The sequence below is a fragment of the Oncorhynchus gorbuscha genome, linkage group LG08 (genome assembly GCF_021184085.1).
Source record: "Oncorhynchus gorbuscha isolate QuinsamMale2020 ecotype Even-year linkage group LG08, OgorEven_v1.0, whole genome shotgun sequence".
Lineage (NCBI taxonomy): Eukaryota > Metazoa > Chordata > Actinopteri > Salmoniformes > Salmonidae > Oncorhynchus > Oncorhynchus gorbuscha.
Window position 1 is genome coordinate 20,331,014 of NC_060180.1, and position 24,941 is coordinate 20,355,954.

A 24,941-nucleotide genomic window follows, 5' to 3' on the forward strand; every position below is an offset into this window, starting at 1 on the left:
AGTATGTGAGCTTCCCACCCAGGCTTAATTGAAAGCATGCCCATCCCATTCCAAGCTCAAGGGAGTTGAGATCCCAAAGAGTCATTTGGGGAGTGCACACTGTACCCCTAAGTCTTCCTCTCACTGTACATTGAGCAGTCTTCCCAGTACTCCCACCTAGAATAAACCAACCTACTACAATAATGCATGCAGTGGTTTTGGACAGAGAGTAAGAAGTGGGTCACATTACTGAATTCCTAGAGTAAACAACTTGTTTGTTGAAGAGGTTTTTAATGGAGTTACTACTGGCATAACACATCTGCTAATGCCTGCAGAAAATTGACATTTTACTTCACATACTGTAGAGTAGAACTGTTGAATAATAACTATCTTCCTTTCAGCCGACCTCTTTGATAAGCCGGAGGTGTGTGACATCAAGTTCCTGTTCCTGGTGGGCGGCTTCGCTGAGTCGCCGCTGCTGCAGCAGGCGGTGCAGAACATGCTGCATGGCCGCAGTCGCATCATCATCCCCCACGACGTGGGCCTCACCATCCTCAAGGGGGCCGTCCTCTTTGGCCTGGACCCCAACGTCATCAAGGTGCGCCGCTCGCCCCTCACCTACGGCGTGGGCGTCCTCAACCGCTACGTAGAGGGCAAGCACCCACCTGACAAGATGCTGGTGAAGGACGGCACGCGCTGGTGCACCGATGTCTTCGACACCTTCATTGTGTGCGACCAGTCCGTGGCCCTGGGTGAGACGGTGAAGCGCAGCTACACGCCCGCCAAGCCCAGCCAGCAGGTCATCATCATCCACATCTACTGCTCGGAGAAGGAGGGCGTGGGCTTCATTAGCGAGCCGGGCGTGAGGAAGTGTGGCACGCTGCGGCTGGATGTGACTGGTACGGAAACCAGCGCCGCACGCCGTGAGATCCAGACGCACATGCAGTTCGGGGACACGGAGATCCGGGCCATGGCGGTGGACGTGGCCACCTCGCGTACTGTCAAGGCTAGCATCGATTTCCTCGCTCAGTAAATAGGGTGACAGAACCAGAGGGTCAAAAGGTCATAGGAAGTGAAATCTCCAGCAGCACAGTACACAATGAACCAGAGGACAGTGGCTAGAATACTGTAGCAGTATATTGATCTTTAGGCCTGTTCAAATTCCCTGTAGCATGATAAGTGCTAGTTTGTTTCTGCTTTAACTAACTCCTTGGTCAGAAACAAACAAGCTCTCAGGTTTTCTACCATCTGTGTATGTACTGTGTCTAGTCTTAAATGCAGGCTATATTGATGTGCTCTGCTCTAGAGATTTACACAGACTTGCAGATATTGTTACTGATACATGCAGCCTTGTTTCAGGTTCATTGTGTGTTATCTGTAGTTGTGTGCTGTAGCTGTTTTAGGTCATGGTAGATGGATACTGTAGTGGATACTGTAGTACTCCTCTTACAGCGACAACATCATGCTATGACACAATGCTGCACAAACCTCAGTGTCCTCTTCAACCCTGGCTCATGGGACCGTCATTTCATAACTCCTATGATTATTAAGACATTTAAAACCAAACCCCTGGGGCTTCCATGAACATGCAGTTATATACACTAGCATTCAGATATTTAACCTACTCATCAGACCAGAGTTGTGAGTCATGGTTGGAGACCACCTGAGATGACGAGGGAAGGCAGTGGTTCTCCAACAAAAACACTCCATTTGATCCGTTTTCAACAGTAAAACGTTACAGCAGGGGTGTCAAACTCATTCCACGGAGGGCCGAGTGTGTGCAGGTTTTTGTTTTTTCCTTTCAATTAAGACCTAGATAACCAGGTGAGGGGAGTTCCTTACTAACTAGTGACCTTGATTAATCAATCAAGTACAAGGGTGGAGCGAAATCCCGCAGACACTCGTCCCTCCGTGGAATAAGTTTGACACGTGCTTAACAGGGTAGCTTTCGAATCTGTATTTATCTCTACCGTCTCCTGTGGTTCGGCCCAAGATGTCATAAAAAGGAGTTCTATTACCATACGAAAACAAACTTGGTGCATTAGCTTTAAAAAATGTTTGGTCAAATTTAGTCAGACAGTCTCCTATCCTGTCAACAATATATGTTTAATGGTTTATTGTGTACTGCGAACAAATCTGTGTTGGAAATATAGAGAGACTAACAGCCACCTGTTTAGACACCAGGCTAAAGACATTAATTTCTCACAAACAACGTAAAAATCCACCTCACTGTTTAATATGTTGCGCTGATCCACAGCCAAATATATATCCTTGAATGTGAAAAGTGGCAGAGTTGACAATGCTGCTAGCTGAACCTGCAAACTGATTTGAATATAACCATTGCCATGTGCTTTGTGCTTTGTTGTTGCCTTCATTTGTTATGCTTATGATTCAACGGAGGACAAAAAGCCACTTAATTTCCTTTTTGAATATTTCATATTCCAGAGATTTCTGTACAATTGCAGGCCCTTAAAAAGGAAAGATTACATTGAAAATATGTTTATTTCTGTAAATACAGTATTTAAATATTGTACAGATTTTTTGCGTTATTATTTTAGCAGCTTTAGAACAGAGAGTGTGTGCTTTCACGCAGACACCGTATTTCATTATGGCATGTCAAGGCAGAATTTGAATGGCATATTCATCGACAATGAGTGAAAGTGAACGTTGCCTGTGTGTTGCTCTGCGATTGAAAAAAGAAACTTGAATACCTTTGCCCTTAAAACATGAGTGGTTATTGTTATGGAACATGGAGTTTCTTTGGGTTGGGAAAACCCTTTAAAAAAAATGTTTTAATTAAATGTTTTTATTGTTATTGGTAAGACAGGTACACATGGACAAGAAACAAGTGACAAAACCAAACAGGACAAAGATTTCCCCTTCCACAGAACTTCCCTAACCCATAGTATGATTAGTGGTTCACAGTAGCAGTCTACAGAGTCATGCGCTGATGAAAGTGCAATTACGTTTCTTTCACTACCGATGTAGGATCTTAATTTAATCCCTCTTTTGTTGATGACAATTTTCCTGCACTTAAGGAAGTGCAAACTTGTAGTATATTAAAGGTTTAAAAAGGCTTCTAAAGTTTGTAATTTCCACTTTAACATTTCATTTGCCCTAACTTAAAATGTGTCATACCCTACTAAAAAATGTCCATTAATTATAATCCACATAATAATTCACATTTCCTGTTGCTGCTGGATTATTTGACAAATTGACTCAAATTAAGATCCTACATCTGCAGCCTCATGCATACGTGCTACAGATATTTCCATGTGGGTAAATCATTTTGTTTGCTGTGCAACTGTCAATTTGTATTTAGTTTAGATTACATTTTTTTAATTGGTTTGGTTTATGAAAAACCTGCATTCTGGTTTATGAAAAACCTGTATTCTACATTCAAATGATCGATAGTAAATATATGTTGGCTCTTTCTAACGACAGTAATTGCCAATTCAAAACTATCCTTCAACCACCCTGCAGTTCCAAATCTCTGCCCTTCTCTCCCAAACAATAGTAATACAAGAGCAATAACACCTTGCAATTACAAGGTGTTGTTCCTTACCACGATTTAACACAACCATGAAACATTTTTCTGCTGTGCTTCCATTTGAAATCTGCTTCAAGGCTGCAGCTACTGGAAGTATTATCCCCTAAATCAAGTATCGATGGAAGGAAACAGCAAAATAAAAACAACTTGATATTTAAAGATTTTGAAAATCTATAACCTTGTTCAATGATAAATAAAGATACAATTAATAGCTTTGCAAGTTACAGCGCAGACAATGCAGGAAAACCTTATTTGAAGGTTATGGTCTTTCTTCAGTGTTCCTCTATGAGAACCCTACACTAAGGGGTTTAAAACTCATTTAAATGAGATCTTCACGGAAAACTCAAATTTAGGTTGGTCTCCGTTGATTTGCTGATGTGAAAAAGTGCACAAGCTTTGATCTATGATGCTGCCTATGGCACTCTCCTGCAATGCACGTTTTGCATGAGTAACTCTTTACGAATGGTGAGAAAACAATTTCTAACAACACTTTTTTAGGTTTGTGGTTTAGGTGTGGCGATAATGTTACACCACCATGTGTGGAGAAAAGTGTGGCCTTTTCAAATCCAGATGCAAGGACAAATGAACCATTAACTGTGAAGGCAACGTTTGTACATGTCCCAATCACTCATCTCACCCACTGTTATCAGAGCAGATCTGTTCAATCTATGGAAAGCCCTGAAGTGCTTTCTCCATCCTAATAACTAATATCATATTAATCTATATGTCATGTTAATCTAGCTGCACCTTCCCCATCCCCACTATTATATGGAGGTCAATGTATGACTACTAAGTTGAAGGAAATAAAAATACATCATTTTGTTTCTTTAATGTATTTCTGCTTTCATAAATACCATGTATTTTGTGCAGCCTCCAGTATATTGTAATGCACAAGATGCTGTATGTAGCTGCTTTACTGTATACTTAAAGCTATGTCAGAATTGTATGTGTAGCTAAAGTTTGCATTGTATGTAGTTTATAATGCAGAAGAAGATGACAACTGGCACGCTACAGAGAGTAAATATGTTGAATTCTATGGTAATTTATGAATCTGGAGTTGAATGGGTGGATAGGCAATTAAGGAGCATAATTGTAGCTAGCTTCTGCATACCAAAATAGAAAGTGCTTAACTCTTAATATAGATTTTACAATATTACAAGGACATACAAGTTCACTGCTACTTGATTCTGTGCTTGTTGTAGAACAAGTGACTTCACTAATTCTGCCAAATTTGACATTCCTACTTAATGTTTCACAAATCACACATTTTTCAGTTTATCTTTGGGTTGACGCACATGTGATTTTTCTACTGTTGAGTTACAAGTCTCCTGCTCTTACCATTGTAACTCAAATGTGTTGTATCCACAGCCAAACTGTCATCCAATAAAATGTAGGTGTATTTCAAAGAATATCTGACGACCTGTTGTTATTCGTTTCTGGTGTCATGACAGCCCGAGGGCATGCTGGTTTTATGACATACAGTACATGATACACATCGAAAACACATATGACAACCCTTCACACATAAATAACCGGAAGAAAGGCAGAAAACAGACTATATAATGCTTTTACATTTTGCCAGTGAAGTGTCTGTAACCAGTCAAATGTGTTTTATCATTAAATATTGGAAACAACAGCTACAATGTATTCTGCAATAAATCAAAAGTTTGGAAATCCAATTCAAGCTCATTTTATTTGTCTATGTATTCTCTTCAGTGTTAGGAACGTTTGATGAGGAAAGTCCAACACAGCTGCAGATCTTTAAATGGGTGTGACCAATTTGGATCTGTGCCCTTGGGAGCCAAAAATGAGAATATCTGAAAAGCAACACTGCTCTCCAGTGGATATTTTTAGAAACTACAGTACCTGAGACGCGTAGTAACATTGAAATGATGGAATATCTTGTACTGTGTGTAGTGATGCCCTGCTTCACCAACTGTACCTGTTTTTGAGACAGCTCCAACTCAGTGGTCTGTATCTCCATGATAATAAGATATACACTTTTTCAAACTTTGGTGCTCATCTGTTTCTGATCTCTCCACCCAGTCCAGAAGAGTTTATAGGGAGAAAGAACAGTAGATCAAGATTAAGATCCAGCTGTTTATGTTGAAATCCAAGACTAATTGACGTGAACTGTGTCAAGTTGTGACGTTATGGAGACATGGCTCAATATTGTCCTCTGGCTGCCAGTGTCTATTAGACCTAATGGCTTTGGAGTGCCTTATGTAGTACTCCTGTAGTACAACAATGATTGGTACAATTTGTCCCGGGTTTGATAACAGAAGTTGTGAAATAAGCTCTGGCTTCAAACCAGCCTCACTGTGCTATTCTCTACTTGTACTGCTGTGCCATTATTCAATTCACATGTACATAGTTTTAGATTATACTGTAAGTCCTATGCTAAATTATAGTTAGCCTCAAGCACCCTTGCTAATGATCCAACAAGCTGAATATGAAACTAAACACAGGCACTTCTTATTCAATCACCGTGTGCATTTAGGAGCGAGTGTGTTATTCTAACAGGAGTGTTAGTGGAGAGGCTCTCAACCCCACACAGGGCAAGGATGTTTTTAGTTGGTGGATGTGTGAGAGGGGGATGGGGAGGGTGTGGGCGCTAGATAGGTGCGCTGGTTGCCCCCAAAATGGCTGGAAAGTAGGGCAGTTGCTACGGCAATTTCAAGGGGGAAATCTCTCGAAGTAGGCCCTTCAGTTGCTGGTATGATCCCTCCCACACACTCTCACATACTCTTACACACTCATATTCTCTGTCAGAGAAGCAGTGAGGTTTGGTGCTGTGTGTGCTCGTCTACCAATAACATAATGCAGAGGAAAAGTGGGAGCTCGACACATTTTCTTTCCTCTGTCAGATTTCCTAGCCATTATTTGATTTCTTTAATATTTGTTTGGTTAGCAGACACACTTATCTATGAGATGAGTATCACTGAATGTTGATGAGAGGTCTGTTTGCGTAACCTCCCTCCACACACACACACACACACACACACACACACACACACACACACACACACACACACACACACACACACACACACACACACACACACACACACACACACACACACACACACACACACACACACACACACACACACACACACACACACACACACACACACAAAATGGAGCTGTCTAGACTGTGAGGCCCATCCAGACTGTAATATATTCCAGCTCCAATTACAGTAACAGAATCCAGTGTTAGAAAGACCCGAGACAGATGTATTGGTCTGGAAGGCAAACAACATATGACTGCATGTTTAGATTTTTTTGTGTGAATTTTATATGACTAACTGTTAGATATTCTAGTAGGGGTTTATATCAACAACTGTTAGATATTCTAGTAGGGGGTTATATGACTAACTGTTAGATATTCTAGTAGGGGTTTATCAACAACTGTTAGATATTCTAAACTGTTTGATATTCTTGTAGGGGGTAATATGACAAACTGTTAGATATTCTAGTAGGGGTTCATATCAACAACTGTTAGATATTCTAGTAGGGGTTCATATCAACAACTGTTAGATATTCTAGTAGGGGTTAATATCAACAACTGTTAGATATTCTAGTAGGGGGTTTACATGACAAACTGTTTGATATTCTTGTAGGGGGTAATATGACAAACTGTTAGATATTCTAGTAGGGGTTCATATCAACAACTGTTAGATATTCTAGTAGGGGTTCAAATCAACAACTGTTAGATATTCTAGTAAGGGTTTATATGACTAACTGTTAGATATTCTAGTAAGGGTTTATATGACTAACTGTTATATATTCTAGTAGGGGTTTATATGACTAACTGTTATATATTCTAGTAGGGGTTTATATGACTAACTGTTAGATATTCTAGTCGGGGGTTTATATGACTAACTGTTAGATATTCTAGCAGGGGGTTTATATGACTAACTGTTATATATTCTGGTAGGGGTTTCTATGACTAACTGTTAGATATTCTAGTAGGGGGTTTATATGACTAACTGTTAGATATTCTAGTAGGGGGTTTATATGACTAACTGTTATATATTCTGGTAGGGGTTTCTATGACTAACTGTTAGATATTCTAGTAGGGGGTTTAAATCAACAACTGTTAGATATTCTAGTAGGGGTTTATATCACTAAGTGTTAGATTTTATAGTAGGAGTTTATATCACTAACTGTTAGATATTCTAGTAGGGGTTTATATGACAAACTGTTAGATATTCTAGTAGGGGTTAATATCAACAACTGTTAGATATTCTAGTAGGGGGTTATTTGACTAACAGTTAGATATTCTAGTAGGGGTTTATATGACAAACTGTTAGATATTCTAGTAGGGGTTAATATCAACAACTGTTAGATATTCCAGTAGGGGGTTTATATGGCTAACTGTTAGATATTCTAGTAGGGGGATAATATCAACAAATGTTAGATATTCTAGTAAGGTTTATATCAACAACTGAGATATTCTAGTAGGGGGTTTATATGACTAACTGTTAGATATTCCAGAAGGGGGTTTATATGACTAACTGTTAGATATTCTAGTAGGGGGTTTATATCAACAACTGTTAGATATTCTAGAAGGGGGATAATATCAACAACTGTTAGATATTCTAGTAAGGTTTATATCAACAACTGAGATATTGTAGTAGGGGTTTCTATGACTAACTGTTAGATATTCCAGTAGGGGTTTTATATGATTAACTATTAGATATTCTAGTAGGGGGGTTATATCAACAACTGTTAGATATTCTAATAGGGTTTATATCAACAACTGTTAGATCTTCTAGTAGGGGGTTTATATGACTAACTGTTATATATTCTGGTAGAGGTTTCTATGACTAACTGTTAGATATTCTAGTAGGGGATTTAAATCAACAACTGTTAGATATTCTAGTAAGGTTTATATGACTAACTGTTATATATTCTAGTCGGGGGTTTATATGACTAACTGTTATATATTCTAGTAGGGGGTTTATATGACTAACTGTTATATATTCTAGTAGGGGTTTATATGACTAACTGTTATATATTCTAGTAGGGGGGTTATATCAACAACTGTTAGATATTCTAATAGGGTTTATATCAACAACTGTTAGATCTTCTAGTAGGGGGTTTATATGACTAACTGTTATATATTCTGGTAGAGGTTTCTATGACTAACTGTTAGATATTCTAGTAGGGGGTTTATATGACTAACTGTTATATATTCTAGTAGGAGGCTATATGACTAACTGTTAGATATTCTAGTTGGGGTTTATATCAACAACTGTTTGATATTCTAGTAGGGGATTTAAATCAACAACTGTTAGATATTCTAGTAAGGTTTATATGACTAACTGTTAGATATTCTAGTCTGGGGTTTATATGACTAACTGTTATATATTCTAGTAGGGGTTTATATGACTAACTGTTATATATTCTAGTAGGGGTTTATATGACTAACTGTTATATATTCTCGTAGGGGTTTATATGACTAACTGTTAGATATTCTAGTCGGGGGTTTATATGACTAACTGTTAGATATTCTAGTAGGGGGTTTATATGACTAACTGTTAGATATTCTAGTAGGGGGTTTATATGACTAACTGTTATATATTCCGGTAGGGGTTTCTATGACTAACTTTTAGATATTCTAGTAGGGGGTTTATATGACTAACTGTTAGATATTCTAGTAGGGGGTTTATATGACTAACTGTTATATATTCTGGTAGGGGTTTCTATGACTAACTGTTAGATATTCTAGTAGGGGGTTTATATGACTAACTGTTATATATTCTGGTAGGGGTTTCTATGACTAACTGTTAGATATTCTAGTAGGGGGTTTAAATCAACAACTGTTAGATATTCTAATAGGGGATTTATATGACTAACTGTTATATATTCTAGTAGGGGGTTATATGACTAACTGTTAGATATTCTAAATCAGGGGATGGTCAGCTGAGATCAAACCAGTGGTGTCGTTAGGTCTGGGCTTCCGATTACACTTCAGTCTGATATGAGTTTCTATAAACACACATCACTTGTGCAATGCAGTATATATAGAAAAATATTTTCTTGCAATTTTTTGGACAAATATAAGCAATACAATACACTGCGTTAGGCAGTAGCATGCACTGCAAGTAGCCCTTGAAGTGAAGCGGAGGACCGCTTACGCCCCTTGACTCCCCTCCCCCACAGCACCTGTTTTATGTAATCACTCAGCAAAACGTCTGTCACCCAGCCAGAGTCTGCAGCATAGTTCTTCATAGGACATCATAGGAACTTCTTCCAAAAGATAAGCCAAAAAAAGCGAGCAGGTTGAGACAGCAGTGAATGAGGTGGAGAGGGCAGAACAGCCAAAGAGTTAAAGTGCAGCAGCAGCAGAGTTAGCGGTAGCTTACTAGCTAACGTTACTCTACGTCAGCATAAGGTTGGCTAATGCTAATAAACTAGCTTAAGCTATTGGGTGTCAGTCAGAGTTAATTAACAGTATATTTAGTGAGTGGGCAAGCTAAGGATGTTGATATAAGTAAAGATATTAGGAAAAGTGTTTATTTCTAGAGAGTGTATTTGATGGGTTTCGTTTTTGTAGCTTGTTACTGGCAGGCTGAGAACGTTTTTCTGACTGTGACACAGTGTCCTCCTGTGGACTGAAGCTGAACTTTACTACAATTTCATATTTTGCAGTTTAAAGTAGCAATGTTGAGGTGGTAGAACTGACGAAATTAAATGAATCATAGAGGTCTTATAACCTAACGTTATTCCATTCTACAGGTAAACATGCCTGGCTGATGTCTGTTATTTCCATATACGCTATGTATAAAAAACTGCCCATAATTAAATTATTTCATTTAACATTTATTTGTATTACACTTTGTATTCACTTAGCTACTTACTTTTCTATTGTTGTTGCATTGTCGACAGGTTAACCTGCAAGTCAGCATTTCATTGCACTGTGTATATCATGTGATTTTGACAAATAAAAAAACTGAAGGGGGAGGGCTAGTATAACATCATGCAGAGGAAAAGGGAGAGCTCAACACGTTTTCACTCCTCTGTCAGGTTACCTAGCCATTATTTGATTTAATTAGTATTTGTTTGCTTAGCAGACACCCTTATCTATGAGACACCAGACAACCATGTCAAACCACAACTGAAACCAACTCATGTTTGAATTTAGTCATGCTGCTTGTATTTATTAATGAACCAAATCTAAAACGAGGCCAAATCAGGAAGTGTATTTGCCCTTTTAAACGGATTAATGACATGTTGCACCTCTACCTTGCTACCTTTCAGATGAGCCAAGGAGGATAACAGATGAGAACAACAGGCCAGTGGAGCACTTAGAACAGCAGCAGCCAGGGGAAACTGGTAGGGAAGAGGATGCTTTAGGTGACCCAGACATAGGCCCAAAACAAGGTAAGCTACCCCAGTATCCCCTTGACCGTTTTGGATTGAAAACCTAAAGAGATGCACCAGACAAGACACATATAGGCAGCAACAGAAGAGTAAATGATGGAGAGACACAAGACAAGACACAGAGATAGCAAACTAAGAATAGGATATGATGGAGCGAGACACCAGAAGAACGGAACAGGCCATAACAGAAGAAGGAAGACAAAGAAGACATTAACAAACAAGAACCTGAGACAGCAATGGACAAGACACAGATAAAGTGACAAGACGGCAGATGAAGAGAGAACAGAGGTGGGTTGAGCACACAGTATCACTTCAAGATGATCTATAGATTCAAATTATAACAGGTGAAATACAGACAGTGAAAAATCAAAACATGGTTTACAAATAATTTGCAGGTGAGATGAGGTACTACGAAGCTATATGGAATTGTTTTAAGAAGGTCATACCAAGGAACATTTTGCTATTTAATTTAGAATTTTAATACGCCTTGAAGTATACAAAAAAAAACATCTTTTGATAAGTTGTATTTGGCCTTACTGCTATAAGCCCATACAAACTCATTGAATAACAGATTCACTACATGGAACAACAGATAGTCCCTCCACCCCAAAAAATCCTATATCTGAGAGATATAAGAAAGATTAGGAAACATTTGTAAAACATGTTCTTTTGTACATGTATTTAACATGTTTATTTTGTCACTAAACAGTCTCCATATATACAGCACCAGTCAAAAGTTTGGACACACCTACTCGTTCAAGGGTTTTTCTTTATTTTTACTATTTTCTACATTGTATAATAATAGTGAAGACAGCAAAACTATTAAATAACACATATGGAATCATGTATTAACCAAAAACGTGTTGAACAAATCAAAATATATTTTATATTTGAGATTCTTCAAAGTAGCCATTTTGATGACAGCTTTGCACACTCTTGGCATTCTCTCAACCAACTTCACCTGGAATGCTTTTTCAACAATCTTGAAGGAGTTCCCACATATGGTGAGCATTTGTTGGCTGTTGACCAAAAATCTCAAATTTGGACTCATCAGACCAAAGGAAAGATTTTCACTGATCTAATGTCCATTTCTCGTGTTTATTGGCCCAAGCAAGTCTCTTCTTATTGTTGTGCTTTATTAGTGGTTTCTTTGCAGCAATTCGACCATGAAGGCCTGATTCACACTGTCTCCTCTGAACAGATGTTGAGATGTGTCTATTACTTGAACTGTGTGAAGCATTTATAAGTTCCTGAAATGTTCTGGATTGACTGACGTTCTTGTCTTAAAGTAATGATAGACTCATTTCTCTTTAGGCTGTTCTTGCCATAATATGGACTTGGTCTTTTACCAAATAATGCTATCTTCTGTATTACCACCCTTACCATGTCACAACACAACTGATTGGCTCATGGGGCGGCAGAGGTAGCCTAGTGGTTAGAGCGTTGGGCCAGTAACCGGAAGGCAGATCGTCTGTACCAACTTCAGACGAGTCCCAAGTTGCTTGTCGGGATCATAGTTTGTAGGCCAAACCATCCGGACACTACAGACGATTCTATGAGAAGACTGATTTTCGGGATATCTCATGGTCTGACAAACACCGCTCTAGCTCTGTCACCTTTCACTGCAGATGTGGAAGTGGTACATAGGTGGATGCAGTGGATTGAGATGCATCCCGCAAATATATATATATATATATATAAAATCAAAAAGCAAAAAAAGAAACGTCCTCTCACTGTCAACTGCATTTATTTTTAGCAAACTTAACATGTGTAAATATTTGTATGAACATAAGATTCAACAACTGAGACATAAACTAAACAGGTTCCACAGACATGTGACTAACATAAATTTAATAATGTGTCCCTGAACAAATGGGGGGGGGTCAAAAGTAACAGTCAGTATTTGGTGTGGCCACCAACTGCATTAAGTACTGCAGTGCATCTCCTCCTCATGGACTGTACCAGATGTTCCAGTTCTTGCTGTGAGATGTTACCCCACTCTTCCACCAAGGCACCTGCAAGCGAATGGCCCTAGCCCTCATCCTCCGATCCAACAGGTCCCAGACGTGCTCAATGGGATTGAGATCCGGGCTCTTTGCTGGCAGAACACTGACATTTCTGTGTTCTGCCATCTGAAATCGCACACAGAACGAGCAGTATGGCTGGTGGCATTGTCATGCTGGAGGGTCATGTCAGGATGAGCCTGCAGGAAGGGTACCATATCAGGGAGGAGGATGTCTTCGTTGAGATTGCCTGCAATGACAAAAAGCTCAGTCCGATGATGCATGTGACACACTGACGGAGCCTCCACCCCCAAATCGATCCCGCTCCAGAGTACAGGTCTCGGTGTAACGCTCATTCCTTCGACGATAAACGCGAATCCGACCATCACCCCTGGTGAGACAAAACCGCAACTCATCAGTGAAGAGCACTTTTTTCCATTCCTGTCTGGTCCAGCGATGGTGGGTTTGTGCCCATAGGCAACATTGTTGCCGGTGATGTCTGGTGAGGACTTGCCTTACAACAGGCCTACAAGCCCTCAGTCCAGCCTCTCTCAGCCTATTTTGGACAGTCTGAGCACTGATGGAGGGATTGTGCGTTCCTGGTGTAACTCGGGAAGTTGTTGTTGCCATCCTGTACCTGTCCCGCAGGTGTGATGTTCAGATGTACCGATCCTGTGCAGGTGTTGTTACAAGTAGTCTGCCACTGCGAGGAGGATCAGCTCTCCGTCCTGTCTCCCTGTATCGCAGTCTTAGGCGTCTCACAGTACGGACATTGCAATTTATTGCCCTGGCCACATCTGCAGTCCTCATGCCTCCTTCAGCATTCCTAAGGCATGTTCATGCAGATGAGAAGGGAACCTGGGCATCTTTCTTTTGGTGTTTTTCAGAGTCAGTAGAAAGGCCTCTTTAGTGTCCTAAGTTTTCATAACTGTGACCTTAATTGCCTACCGTCTGTAAGCTGTTAGTGTCTTCATGACCGTTCCGCAGGTGCATTTTCATTAATTGTTTATGGTTCATTGAACAAGCATGGGAAACAGTGTTTAAACCCTTTACAAAGATCTGTGAAGTTATTTGGATTTTTACGAAAAGGGGACGGTTATATTTTTGCTGAGTTTATCTCTATCTTAAACTGACTGATTTATTTTATTATTTTTATTATTATGCTAATAAATTTTTGCAGGGGCACAGGCATCGACATTAGGGGATTCAAGTTTCTCTATATATTGTAATTACTGCACAGTTTTGTGTGTGAGAGAGAGTGTGTGTTTGGGATTCTTTAATCAGTTTGGCTCATTGGACAGGTCAGAGTCTATGTTTGAAGATCTATTCTCTCAATGTTATAATCTCACTGATAAAATTCGTGCATTTAGCTGTTTTTGCCAGGGGAGAATGCCCCCGAACAATCCTACTGGCTTTGGGCTAAGCCTCGAAGGTTTTAATTATTCTGATATTTTTCACTCGCCAGGAAATATCCTAATCCATTTATGAATCTATGATAATCTAGATAACCACACCCCAACCATATTTACATTGACATTTTAATCATTTAGCAGATACTCTTATCCAGAGAGATTTACAGTTACTGCTTTCATCTTAATTAAGATAGTTAAAATGAAATAAAATGTTATTTGTCACACGCCCTTAACCAACGATGCAGTTCAAGAAATAGAGTTAAGAAAATATATATTATATTTTATATTATATAATATTTACTAAATAAACTAAAGTGAGAGAAAAAAAGTACCACAAGAAAAGGCTATATCCAGGGTGTAACGGTACCGAGTCAATGTGCGGCGGTAGAGGTTAGTCAGGATAATTTGTAAAGTGACTATGCATAGATAATAAACAGCGAGTAGCAGCAGTGTAGAAACAAAGGGGGGCGGGTGAATGTAAATAGTCCGGGTGGCTATTTGATAAATTGTTCAGCAGTCTTATGGCTTGGGGGTAGACGCTCATAAGGAGCCTTTTGGTCCTAGACTTGGCGCACCGGTACTGCTTGACGTGCAATAGCAGAGAGAACAGTCTATGACTTTGGTGACAGGAGTCTTCGACAATTGTTTGGGCTTTCCTCTCACACCGCCAAGTCCATAGGTCCTGGATGTCAGGAAGCTTGGCCCCAGTGATGTACTGGGCCGTACGCACTACCCTCTGGAGCACCTTACGGTCAGATGCCAAGCAGTTGCCATACCAGGTGGTGATGCAACCAGTCAGGATGCTCTCGATGGTCCAGTTGTAGAAATATTTAAGGATATGGGGACCCATGCCAAGTCTTTTCATTCTCCTGAAGGAGAAAAGGTGTTGCCTTGCCCTCTTCCAACTGTCTTGGTGTGTTTGAACCATGATAGTTCGTTAGTGATGTTAACAGCAAACTCTCAACCTGCTCCTCTTCAGCCCCATCAATGTTAATGGGGGGCCTGTTCGGCCCTCCTTTTCCTATAGCCCACGATCAGCTCCTTTGTCTTGTTCACATTGAGGGAGACGTTGTTGTCCTGGCACAACACTGTCAGGTCTCTGACCTCCTCCTTATAGGCTGTCTCATAGTTGTCAGTGATCAGGCCTACCACTGTTGTGTCGTCAGCAAACTTAATGATGGTGTTGGGGTGCTTGGTCACGCTATCGTGGGTGAACAGGGAGTACAGGATGGGACCCCACGCACCCCTGAGGGGCCCAAGTGTTGAGGATCAGCGTGGCAGATGTGTTGTTGCCTACCCTTACCACCTGGGGGCGGCCCATCAGGAAGTCCAGGATCCAGTTGCAGAGGGAGGTGTTTAGTCCCAGGATCCTTAGCTTAGCGATAGCGATGAACTTTGTGGGCACTATGGTGTTCAATGCTGAGCTGTCGTCAATGAACAGCCTTCTCACATAGGTGTTCCTTTTGTTCGGGTGGGAAAGGGCAGTGTGGAGTGCGATTGAGATTGCGTCATCTGTGGATCTGTTGGGGCATTATGCGAATTGGAGTGGATCTAGAGTCTCCGGCATGAGGGTGTTGATGTGAGCCATGAGTTGCCTTTCAAAGCACTTCATGTCTACTGACGTGGTTGAAAATGTCAGTAAAGACACTTGCCGGTTGGTCCGCGCATGCTTTGAGTACACATCCTGGTAATCCGCCTGGCCCTGCAGCCTTGTGAATGTTGACCTGTTTACATCAGCTACGGAGAGCGTGATCACGCAGTCGTCCGGAACAGCTGGTTTTCTCATGCATGTTTTAGTGTTGCTTGCCTCGAAGCGAGCATAAAAGGCATTTAGCTCGTCTGGTTGGCTCACGTCACTGGGCAGCTCGCGTCTGGGTTTCCGTTTGTAGTCCATAATATTTTTCAGCCCCTGCCATATCTGACGAGCGTAAGAGCCAGTATAGTAGGATTAGTCCTGTATTGACGTTTTGCCTGTTTAATGGTTCGTCTGAGGGGATAGCGGGATGTCTGATAAGCGTTAGTGTCACGCACCTTGAAAGAGGCAGCTCTAGCCTTTAGCTCAGTGCAGATGTTGCCTGTAATCCATGGCTTCCGGTTGGGAAATGTACGTACAGCCACTGTGGGGACGATGTTGTCAATGCAGTTATTGATGAAGCCGGTGACTGAGGTGGTATACTCTTCAATGCCATTGGATGAATCCCGGAACATTTTCCAGTTGGTGCTAGCAAAACAGTCCTGTAGCGTAGCATCCACGTCATCAACCACTTCCATATTAATCAGGAGGATAGAATTATGTGTCTCTGTGTGTGGAGTAAAGGTGGTCGAGAGTTTCTTTTTCCTCTGGTTGCACGTGTGACATGCTGGTAGAAATTAGGTCAAATGGATGTTTGCCTGCATTAAAGTCCCCGGCCACTAGGAGTGCCGCTTCTGAGTGAGCATTTTCTTGTTTGCGTATGGCCTTATACAGCTTGTTGATTGCGGTCTTAGTGCCAGCATCAGTTTGTGTTCCTAAATAGACGGGTATGAATAATATAGATGAGGACTCTCTTGGTAGATAGTGTGGTCTACATGAGGTATTCTACCTCAGGCAAACAATACCTCAAGACACCAGCTGTTATTGACAAATAGACACACACCCCCGCCCCTCGTCTTACAGACGTAGCTGCTCTGTCCTGCCGATGCATGGAGAAGCCAGCCAGCTTCTATATTGTCTGTGTCGTCTTTCAGCCACGTCTCGGTGAAACATAAGATATTACAGTTTTTAATGTCCCGTTGGTAGGATAGTCTTAATCGTAGATCGTCTAGTTTGTTTTCCAATGATTGCACATTGGTCAATAATAAGGAGGGGAGTGGTGGTTTACCTACTAGTCGGTGAAGTTAGGGGGGGAACTACATATCTCAATAATAGTAAGGATATTTTTCCTCGTTAAAGTAGTTATCAGCAGAGTCAGTGCTAGTACGAAACATTTTTAAATAGTAAAATAAACATTCACGCCTCCCGATTGGCGCAACGGTCTAAGGCACTGCAGTGCTAGAGGCATCACTACAGACCCGGGTTTGATGCCAGGCTGTGTCGCAGCAGGCTGCGACCGGGAGACCCTTGAGGCGGCGCACAGTTGGCCCAGCGTCGTCCGGGTTAGGGGAAGGTTTGGCTGGCCGGGATGTCCTTGTCTCATCGCACTCTAGTGACTCCTGTGGTGAGCCGGGCACATGCACGCTGACTTCGATCACCAGTTGTAATGTGTTTCCTCTGACACATTGATGCGGCTGGCTTCCGGGTTAAGCGGGCAGTGTGTCAAGAAGCAGTGCAGCTTGGCATGGTCGTGTTTCGGAGGACGCATGGCTCCCAACCTTCGCCTCTCCCGAGTCTGTACGGGAGTTGCAGCAGTGGGACAAGACTGTAACTACCAATTGGGTATCACGAAATTGTGGGGAAAAAGGGTAAAAACTAAGGAAAATAAATAAACATTCAGGTTTTTTGGAAGCAATTATTCAGAAGATTGGTATTCAAGGAGTCCAGAAAACCCATTATCTAGCCCAACCATTATCTAATCCAAAGTTACCAAAGTACCAAACCCTCTCTCTGTCATTCATATAGTAGCATGCTTTTGTATACACATCCAATTATATAACTGTATACACATTGAAAAATCTTTTATCTGTCATCTGTCGTGTTTTCCCCTGTTTTAAGTATACCTTGCTAATGCTTAACCTGCCTGTCCTTTGTTAGCTCCAAAGCCACCCCCAGAGCTCCGGGAGTACTGATCAAAATGAAACGCTGTCATACACAAATTCCCTCAGACAAACAGCCATAATTACTGGAATTAGTCAGCTATTTTGTCATTAGCCTCTGCATTCAATGAGCCTATTAAAAAGAAACAGAAAAGAAAGACAGTGATGGATGTCTAGGGCGGATTTGAAGACACAAGCATCCCCCCCACCCCTTTGCCCCATATTTAATTCTGTGTCTAATACCATAATGTAGTCACTCTCAGAGCTGTGTCTCTGCAGATTGTTCTGATTGGTATTGTGTGAGTGCTGATGGCTCGACTCAGAGAAGTCACTGCATACAAATGCACTTTGTTAGCATTCTGATGAAAATGGCAGCTTGCCTTTTAATGCTGTATTTTCCCCAGCCATAATCATAGGGTGGGTATTCAAATAAATGAAGCCAAAACAATGAGACCCAATCAGGACTTCATAAGCTGGTGAAAGGCCAGGGACATGTTAATGAGAGCTGTGAACACATTCCATCTGTTGGAATTACACATATCTGACACATTAGGCAGGCTTTTTGGCTGGCTGCACGTTGTCTCTAAATGGGAAAAGGAGAGAAATGATCTTAACGTGTAATTTAGTGTAAATTTGTGTTTGCACAAATGCAGCCCCCAGTCTTTCAACATTAATGATGGTCATAAAGAGATGTGGAACTTTCTTTCTGCAAGCATTGTGCACAGACTTTATGCAAACACACATCTCAAGTTAGGATATCAACCCAACTCTCCATATTCTTTCATATGGTAGCTTATATTTTTTGGCATTCCAAGCATTTGTTTGTTCTTGTACAGGTAAGGATATACGGATGTCCTCTATCTTTCACTCATGTTGCTGCAATGCTTTATTGTTTAGATGTCTTTACACAATTGTAGAAAGGATCAGATGACTGTGACTCATAGAAAGAGTTCAAATGCTGTAAATTTATTGTAAATCTCTGTAAACCATGTTTGGTTGTACTTCACTTAGGTCAGCATGGATCAAGGGTCTGGTGCACGTTTTCACACACCCTCTTCTTTCCATAGAACAAATAACTGCAACAGAGTGGAGGGAGATGGTAAGTCAGTGGAACGTGAATGGGAAAACGTCTATCACAGATGGTGGTCCTACACTGCCCTCTAGTGTTTTACAGAACAGACATCTGCTTTACTTCTCAAGATAATCCCTTGTTATACAGTATATTAAAGGATACAGTCCATGTTTGCCTGTGTATACAATACTTTTTTATTTTTAACTAGTAGCATGTAATTTAATGTGTTCCTCCCTTCATAGGTTTACATTCCAAACCAAATGTGGAGTTATGCTTCGAACACACCGACCATGTCTTTGCATAGTGGTACACCAGAATTACATTAGTTTCCAATGAAACGCTGCGTTTGCCTTGCAGCACTGCGTTGCAGTGCGTTTGGTGTGGTGCGTACGTTGGATTTATCGAACGTATGCGTCAAACTGTATGCGTAAACGACTTGACAGAAATGGTAGCAGAGGGTGAATGTTGAACTTTTGTTGCATACATATCCAGATGATACTGTGTGCTAATCAAATCCAATCAAATTGTATTTGTCACATACACATGGTTAGCAGATGTTAATGCGAGTGTAGCGAAATGCTTGTGCTTCTAGTTCCGACAATGCAGTAATAACCAAGACGTAATCTAGCTAACAATTCCAAAACTACTACCTTATAGACACAAGTGTAAGGGGATAAAGGCTATGTACATAAAGATATATGAATGAGTGATGGTACAGAGCGGCATAGGCAAGATACAGTAGATGGTATTGAGTACAGTATATACATATGAGATGAGTATGTGAACAAAGTGGCATAGTTAAAGTGGCTAGTGATACATGTATTACATAAAGATGCAGTAGATAATATAGAGTACAGTATATACGTATACATATGAGATGAATAATGTAGGGTATGTAAACAATATATTAGGTAGCATTGTTTAAAGTGGTTAGTGATATATTTTCTATCATTTCCCATCAATTCCCAGTTGAGTTGAGTCAGTGTGTTGGCAGCAGCCACTCAATGTTAGTGGTGGCTGTTTAACAGTCTGATGGCCTTGAGATAGAAGCTGTTTGTCAGTCTCTCGGTCCCAGCTTTGATGCACCTGTACTGACCTCGCCTTCTGGATGATAGCGGGGTGAACAGGCAGAGGCTCAGGTGGTTGTTGTCCTTGATGATCTTTATGTCCTTCCTGTGACATCGGGTGGTGTAGGTGTCCTGGAGGGCAGGTAGTTTGCCCCCGGTGATGCGTTGTGCAGACCTCACTACCCTCTGGAGAGCCTTACGGTTGTGGGCGGAGCAGTTGCCGTACTAGGCGGTGATACAGCCCAACAGGATGCTCTCAATTGTGCATCTGTAGAAGTTTGTGAGTGCTTTTGGTGACGAGCCAAATTTCTTCAGCCTCCTGAGGTTGAAGAGGCGCTGCTGCGCCTTCTTGACGATGCTGTCTGTGTGGGTGGACCAATTCAGTTTGTCTGTGATGTGTACGCCGAGGAACTTAGAACTTACTACCCTCTCCACTACTGTTCCATCGATGTGGATAGGGGGGTGTTCCCTCTGCTGTTTCCTGAAGTCCACAATCATCTCCTTAGTTTTGTTGACGTTGAGTGTGAGGTTATTTTCCTAACACCACACTCCGAGGGCCCTCACCTCCTCCCTGTAGGCCGTCTCGTCGTTGTTGGTAATCAAGCCTACCACTGTTGTGTCGTCCGCAAACTTGATGATTGAGTTGGAGGCGTGCGTGGCCACCCAGTCGTGGGTGAAAAGGGAGTACAGGAGAGGGCTATATTGCGCAATGATTCTGTAACCATAAACATCTGTATATGGGTGCATAGGCAGTAAATCATAATGCGGTAATAGTTTTGTTAGGGCTGAGTTTGAAGACTCAGGGGCCATATTGGCACTAGGGGGTGTACAGCTAGCATTAACAGAATGCCCTTGCTTGTCCTCCTGAGGCTCAGACAGCTGCCACACAAGTGGAACTTGCAGGGCTGGGAGGGTAGATAGACATGCAGGACAGACTGGCAGGATAGACAGAGAGACTGACGTACAATTTGCTATCCTTCCCTCGCAGCTGCTCAATGTTGGTGGCACCATACATGGGGCGCAGGGGGTTGATGATGTGGTTGTTCCAGCGGAACTTCATCCCAGTCAACTCGACAATGTCCGTCTCAGCATCGATGAAGAGCTTGTACTGTAGGTTTTATTAGGTCTCAGGAGGCCACTTTAGGAAAAAGCAGAACATTTTCATTCCTTTAGTCAGTTTAGATTGGGGCAGGGTCAGCCAGTTCTCCTATGAATAGATCTTTCTGTTATTCAAGTTCAACAGTCTTCAGAAATCTAAATGATTTTATGGCCTATGATGTTGTCACTTACAATTATAAGAATGAAATAGAAATGAAACCATTTAAAACATGTGTGTGACATAACATCTCAACTCGTCTATAAGCTAGTTTATATCAGGAGTAGTCACATACAGTACATGTTAACCTGATACTGGCGGGTGTTGCCATGCTCTTCATACAGAGCTATATGTTCATTATCCCTGGCTGGGATCTTCTGCCATCGATGGTTACATTTGCTTTATAGCGGTACCCAGGAATTTGAATACAGTGCTTTCGGAAACTATTCAGACCCATTGACTTTTTCCACATTTTGTTACGTTACAGCCTTGTTCTAAAATGGATTAAATAATTATTTACAGGCAAAGGGCTCAGCATCTCCGGTGTTCAGGTATAACTTCATATTGGATTGTCCCATGGGGATGGGGAACGTGTCAACATAGCGGCCCATAATGGGACATGCTTTGTCTGCACATGGGAAACACCTCTAAAAACACACACACACAGAGAATCAGGTGAAATAAGTCTTCATGCGGTCAAGGTGTATACATTAATGTTAGACAGTAGATTTGATAGGGCAGAGGGACCCGAATATAGAAGATGACCATATATACTGTATGGTAAGGTATAGAAATATCATTTGTAGATGTTTGTACTTGGGGCCATAGAATTGAGGCATTTCAGTTTGAAAATAAAGATTAAAGCTTAGTATTTATAAACAATTGCCATTTGAGGCCATTCAAGAGGATTCAAAAGGATATAAAAGCATTGGTCAGCTCATTTTGCACCTTTCATAAACCATTATAAGTCACTGAGCTGCTGTTAATATTCTACTCAAGGTGAAATGTGAAAAGGGATCTTTTATTTTACGACCCAGCGCTTTCAACATCTTTACGCCTACACTCCGAAGCCTCTCTGTGGGTAATCATCTTTTCTTATTGCAGTTTCTCACCAAGCACAGGTGGCCAGTGGCACCTTAATTGGGGAGGACGGGCTCATAGTAATGGCTGGAACAGAATAAATGGAATGGTATTCAACACATCAAACACATGGTTTCCATGTGTTTGATGCCATTCCATTCACCCCATTCCAGCCATTATTAAGTGCCGTCCTCCCCTCAGCAGCCTCCTGTGGACTGTCAACACCCGCGGCTTTTCGAGTACCCCCAAGCAGAGGGAGAACCCTCTTAAGACTTTTTTCTCTCCTCTTAACTTTTATGTGTCTTAGATCACCACCCTATTAATATGTAGATCAGGATGACATCAGTTTATAGTGGTTTATAGTGTGGGAACAGCAGAGTTTATGGCTGTCAACTGGGCGAAGGAATAACACCCAAGGGCGTTTACGAGGTGAACAACAAGGAGGCGTCTGTCGGCCTCTCTGGGGACATAGTCATATGAGGTCATGCACCACGCTCCCGAGCTGTTTGATTGGGACGTGACCTAGAGCAGGGATAAGCTTTCATTAACGTGGACAGCTGCAGACGCAGGCCCCTCCCATAGAAAGAATGGGGGAAGCCTGTCTGCTGTGGTCCTCGCTGAACCCAATCCCGACGAATCAACTTTTAAAACCATAGAAACGGTTCACAGCCGTATCAATATCATGTACAACAACAGGTGGTACCCCTCCACACACACCCCGATCAAGAGCTGTCTTTGCAGGCAGCAAATGCACACACGAATAAAGTAAACACTTAAAGTAAAAAAACAATGGCATGCATTGATATGCAATGGCTTTCTTGTGGCTTTCTTTTGCAAAATAACTATGAATTAACAGACATTTAAAAAAGAATTGTCAACATACACTGAGTATACCAAACATTAGGAACACCTTCCTGATATTGAGTTGCACCCCCCCCCCCTTTTTGTCCTCAGAATAGCCTCAATTCGGTGGGGCATGGACGTTACAAGGTGTCGAAAGTGTTCCACAGGGATTCTGGTCCATGTTGACTCCAATGCTTCACACAGTTGTGTCAAGTTGGCTGGATGGCCTTTGGGTGGTGGACCATTCTTGAACACGCGGGAAACTGTTGAAAACCCCAGCAGCGTTGCAGTTCTTGACACAAGCCGATGCGCCTGGCACCTACTACCATTCCCCAGTAAAGGCACTTAAATCTTTTGTCTTGCCCATTCATCCTCTGAATGGCACACATACATACTGGCTTACTGGTGCTCTTTCATGCCATCCCTAGGAGGGGTGCGTCACTTGAGTGGGTTGAGTCACTGACGTGATCTTCCTGTCTGGGTTGGCGCACCCCCTTGGGTTGTGCCGTGGCGGAGATCTTTGTGGGCTATACTCGGCCTTGTCTCAGGATGGTAAGTTGGTGGTTGAAGATATCACTCTAGTGGTGTGGGGGCTGTGCTTTAGCAAAGTGGGTGGGGTTATATCCTGCCTGTCTGGCCCTGTCCGGGGGTATCATCGGATGGGGCCACAGTGTTCCTGACCCCTCCTGTCTCAGCCTTTGTGTCAGGGGGCTAGGGTCAGTTTGTTATATCTGGAGTACTTCTCCTGTCTTATCCGGTGTCCTGTGTGAATTTAAGTATGCTCTCTCTAATTCTCTCTTTCTTTCTCTCTTTCGGAGGACCTGAGCCCTAGGACCATGCCTCAGGACTACCTGGCATGATGACTTCTTGCTTTCCCCAGTCCACCTGGCCCGGGCTGCTGCTCCAGTTTCAACTGTTCTTCCTGCGGCTATGGAACCCTGACCTGTTCACCGGACGTGCTACTTGTCCCAGACCTGCTGTTTTCAACTCTATAGAGACAGCAGGAGTGGTAGAGATACTCTTAATGATCGGCTATGAAAAGCCAACTGACATTTACTCCTGAGGTGCTGACTTGCTGCACCCTCGACAACTACTGTGATTATTATTATTTGACCATGCTGGTCATTTATGAACATTTTAACATCTTGGCCATGTTCTGTTATAATCTCCACCCGGCACAGCCAGAAGAGGACTAGCCACCCCTCATAGCCTGGTTCCTCTCTAGGTTTCTTCCTAGGTTTTGGCCTTTCTTGGGAGTTTTTCCTAGCCACTGTGCTTCTACACCTGCATTACTTGCTGTTTGGGGTTTTAGGCTGGGTTTTTGTACAGCACTTTGAGATATGAGCTGATGTAAGAAGGGCTATATAAATACATTTGATACACAATCCATGTCTCAATTGTCTCAAGGATTAAAAATCCTTCTTTAACCGGTCTCCTCCCATTAATCTATACTGATTGAAGTGGATTTAACAAGCGACATAGACTGACCAGATGAAAGCTATGTCATGGAAAGAGCAGGTGTTAGTGTTTTGACACCATATTAAGGTGTGGAACATTCACTGTATTATAAGCAACAAAAGCAGGTCTATTTTGCTCAAGCAGCTGGCATATTTCAGTCTTTTCACAAATCACCTGTGGGAACATGGTGGCTCTGAACACCAGACAACTGAAAGAGTTCGCTACTACTATCCGAGAGATAGTTTGTGAGGAAATTA

At 41.8% G+C, this 24,941-nt stretch overlaps 1 protein-coding gene and 1 long non-coding RNA gene across 4 annotated transcripts in view; both read left to right on the top strand.

Moving 5' to 3' along the window:
- LOC124041307 (heat shock 70 kDa protein 12A-like) overlaps positions 1-5,202 on the top strand; it is a 54,603-nt gene extending 49,401 nt beyond the window's left edge. For both annotated transcript variants that reach the window (XM_046358752.1, XM_046358753.1), the window contains one exon: positions 381-5,202. In XM_046358752.1, the coding sequence (XP_046214708.1) occupies positions 381-1,012 (632 nt within the window). In that variant the 3' untranslated portion in view covers positions 1,013-5,202. The remainder of the gene's footprint in view (positions 1-380) is intronic.
- A 4,550-nt stretch (positions 5,203-9,752) lies between these two features.
- On the top strand, positions 9,753-24,104 carry LOC124041308. Of its 2 annotated transcripts, none has more exons than XR_006839917.1 (3): positions 9,753-10,276; positions 10,799-11,209; positions 24,045-24,104. It is a non-coding gene; the product is annotated as an uncharacterized LOC124041308 (long non-coding RNA). The 2 variants fall into 2 exon arrangements; XR_006839916.1 differs by having other exon boundaries at positions 9,753-9,932.
- Positions 24,105-24,941: the final 837 nt, after the last annotated feature.